At 61.6% G+C, this 2,665-nt stretch overlaps 1 protein-coding gene across 1 annotated transcript in view; it reads right to left on the bottom strand.

The window, feature by feature from the left end:
• Nucleotides 1-2,665, bottom strand: part of TRIM35 (tripartite motif containing 35) — an 11,213-nt gene that overhangs the window by 7,615 nt on the left and 933 nt on the right. The window contains exon 2 of the mRNA XM_006037230.3: nucleotides 606-701. Within this exon, the coding sequence (XP_006037292.1) occupies nucleotides 606-701 (96 nt within the window). The remainder of the gene's footprint in view (nucleotides 1-605; nucleotides 702-2,665) is intronic.

Here is a 2,665-nt window from a genome sequence, read left to right as displayed (position 1 = left end):
AGTGCTTCTCAAGCCAGCTTTGCTACACAGCCGCATTGAAGGCAGATCCCGAGCCCGGCCAGACACGTTGGGAACCAAGCCAAGAGATCGAGCAGCTCCCCGCAGCGTGCTGGGAAGCCAGGAGCTGCAATAACACAGGCCTAAGCTCTGGCTTGATTTCGGAGTCAAGGACTGCACCAGGGCAAGGGGACCCGCTGAGCAGCCTCCACCCTGCAGCATCCTTCGGTGTCCCCATGTCAGAGCAGCAGCCGTCCTCAATGCATGGGTCCTGAGACCGCCCAGGATGCTCAGAACCTGGCCTGAACCCCCTGGGAACCTACCAGCGCCCCTCCGTCCCAGGCTTCTCCATATGATGGCCCACACGTGGCATTACATGGAAGATAAGACCCAGCCCTCTCCTCCCAGCTCCCCCCCGGACACGTCCCCAAGGGTGAACACAGCTCCTGCCCTCACCCAGCTCACCCACACCCCACCTCCGAGGGCAGGGAGAGGCTTCTCCCCCATTCAGAGCCCCAGAGGTGTAGCTCTCCCCGTCCTGCCTACCTGGGCAGGGACTGGGTCACACCACCTGCATTAATGCCGGCAGCTCTGGCCATGCCACATACCTGGTTGTGCTTGGAGATGGACTCGTAGGCTCTCTGCACAGCCCGGAAATCCTTCACTTTGTCCCGCAGGGAGTTCTCCATGTTCCTCCACTTTGCCTGCAGCGGGGGATAGCCAAGAAGAGGCTGGGATTAGGAGCGAAGGGAGCAGAAGGGGTCACAGAGATGGGCATATGCAAGCTGACGCTTCCCTCCAGCACCGTCTGATCTCGGAGGGCCAAGAGCAGCTCATCAGCAACAAACCAACCTGCTTTTAGGCCTTGGGACTTCCTTTCCTTTCAAGACCCTGGGACTTCTGTAGGGGCATCAGTCCCAGAACGGCGGGGCTGGCAGGGCTCTCCAGTGTCCATCTAGTTCAGCCCCTGCTCACGCAGGACCAGCCCCTCTGAATCAGCCCAGCCAAGTGTCTGTCTAACCTGCTCTTAAAACACTTCCAAAGATGGAGATCCCACTCCCTCTCAAGGCAGCCTGTTGCAATGCTGGGTCACCCTCCATGTGAGGGAGTTCCTCCTAGTTTCCAACCTCCGTTTCCCCCGCTGCGGTTTGAAGACGTTGCTCCTCGTCCTCTCAGCTGCAGGCGCGGAGAGCAGTCTGCATCCCCTGCATAAGTCACTCTCCAGACTCAGTAATCCCAGTTCTTTCAGCCCTTCCCCATGTGTCAGGCTTCCCAGGCCCCGAGTCACGCATGTGGCTCTGCACTGGACTCTTTATACTTAATCCACAGCTTTCTTGAAGGCAGAGCCCCAAAGCCCAGCAACCCTACAATCCTCCCAAAGACCAGAGCTCGCCAGCATGGGGGAGACCCTGGGTAACACCTCCCTTAGCACCTCCACTGCTGCAGCCTGTGGATATCCATCCAGCTGGTTTTAAACCCTTGCTGGAGCAGGCCCCGGCAGCATGGAGCTCAGCCGATAACCTGGATGGAGGCTATGGGTGGGCAGCTGCTCTGGGCTCCATCCTAACCTCCATCCCTGGCTCGTGGGTCTGAAGGATACCTATGCTCCAGGTCAGCCTCCAATGCTGGATGCTCCCCCAGGGGACAGATTAGCCCCCTACCCTCCTCTGGAGCCCAGCAGCCCTGCGCGGCTCGGGAGCTGCAGCGGCAAATCACGGCAGACCCCCTCCAGCTCCGGCTGGGAGCCCACGTACCACAGCCAACACAGGTCAGTTATGCGCGCCTGTTATTCCCAACCGGTGCAGACAGCAGAGCGCCTTGGACGGCCGAGGCGGTCACAGGCCAGCAGCAGCAGAGCGGAGCGTGCTGGAGAAAGGACCCTGGGCCACGTGCATCCTGCATCACATCCCCGGGTTGCTTCTTCCCTCGTTCTCGCCGGCAGGAAGCAGCAAGAGGGTTAGGGCCTGACTCACTTGTGCCTTCCCCGCGGAGCAGTGCTCTGCCCTCGGCCCCCCTCGCCGCAGGGGTTACGAAACCAGCTGCCCAGCCACCCAACGGCTGCACGTTCGAACTCGAGCGCGTCCCTCCCTGCTGCTGACTCACTCCCCCAGCTCCTGGCTGACGTCCCGCTCCTACGCTAGGCCAAGGGAACGGCTTGGAAAGCCGCCGTGCTGGCTGCTTTTCCAGACCCCCTCTGCATGGGAGCTCAGACCCTCCGCCCATCCTAGCTCTAAGCAGAAGTCCCTGCTGCTCCCCTGCAAACCCCAGCCCTCCTGGGGCCCGGCTGATACCCCTTACCAGATGCTGGGATGCTGTTCACCGTCTAATGCCACCAGCCCCAGCTCTCAGGGCAAGCCCCCGTCCTGCCGTCCTTGCACAGCCCTTGGTTTGGGTGTAGGGGCCAAAAAGCAGCGGAGCCTGGGCGCAAAGGGCTGGCGGGCTGCCTTGCACACCCCAGCAGCAGGAAGGGGAAGGGAGGGGAAAGGAAAGGAGGAGCCCAGCAGGTACAGTCACCTCCTAAGCCAAGCCAAGCTGACCCAGCTAGGAAGCCACACACATCGTCAGGTCCCCTGCGGGCAAGGGGAGAGACCCGGGCCTTTGGCTCAGGCTGTGCCCCAATGCTGCACCTGCTTTGCTGCGTTTGCTAGCAGACTCCCCCCCCCCCCCC

Source organism: Alligator sinensis, unplaced genomic scaffold (genome assembly GCF_000455745.1).
Source record: "Alligator sinensis unplaced genomic scaffold, ASM45574v1 scaffold1603_1, whole genome shotgun sequence".
Taxonomy (NCBI): domain Eukaryota; kingdom Metazoa; phylum Chordata; order Crocodylia; family Alligatoridae; genus Alligator; species Alligator sinensis.
The sequence above is the reverse complement of the archived record's forward strand: the minus strand, read 5'-3'. Positions and strand labels throughout refer to the sequence as shown.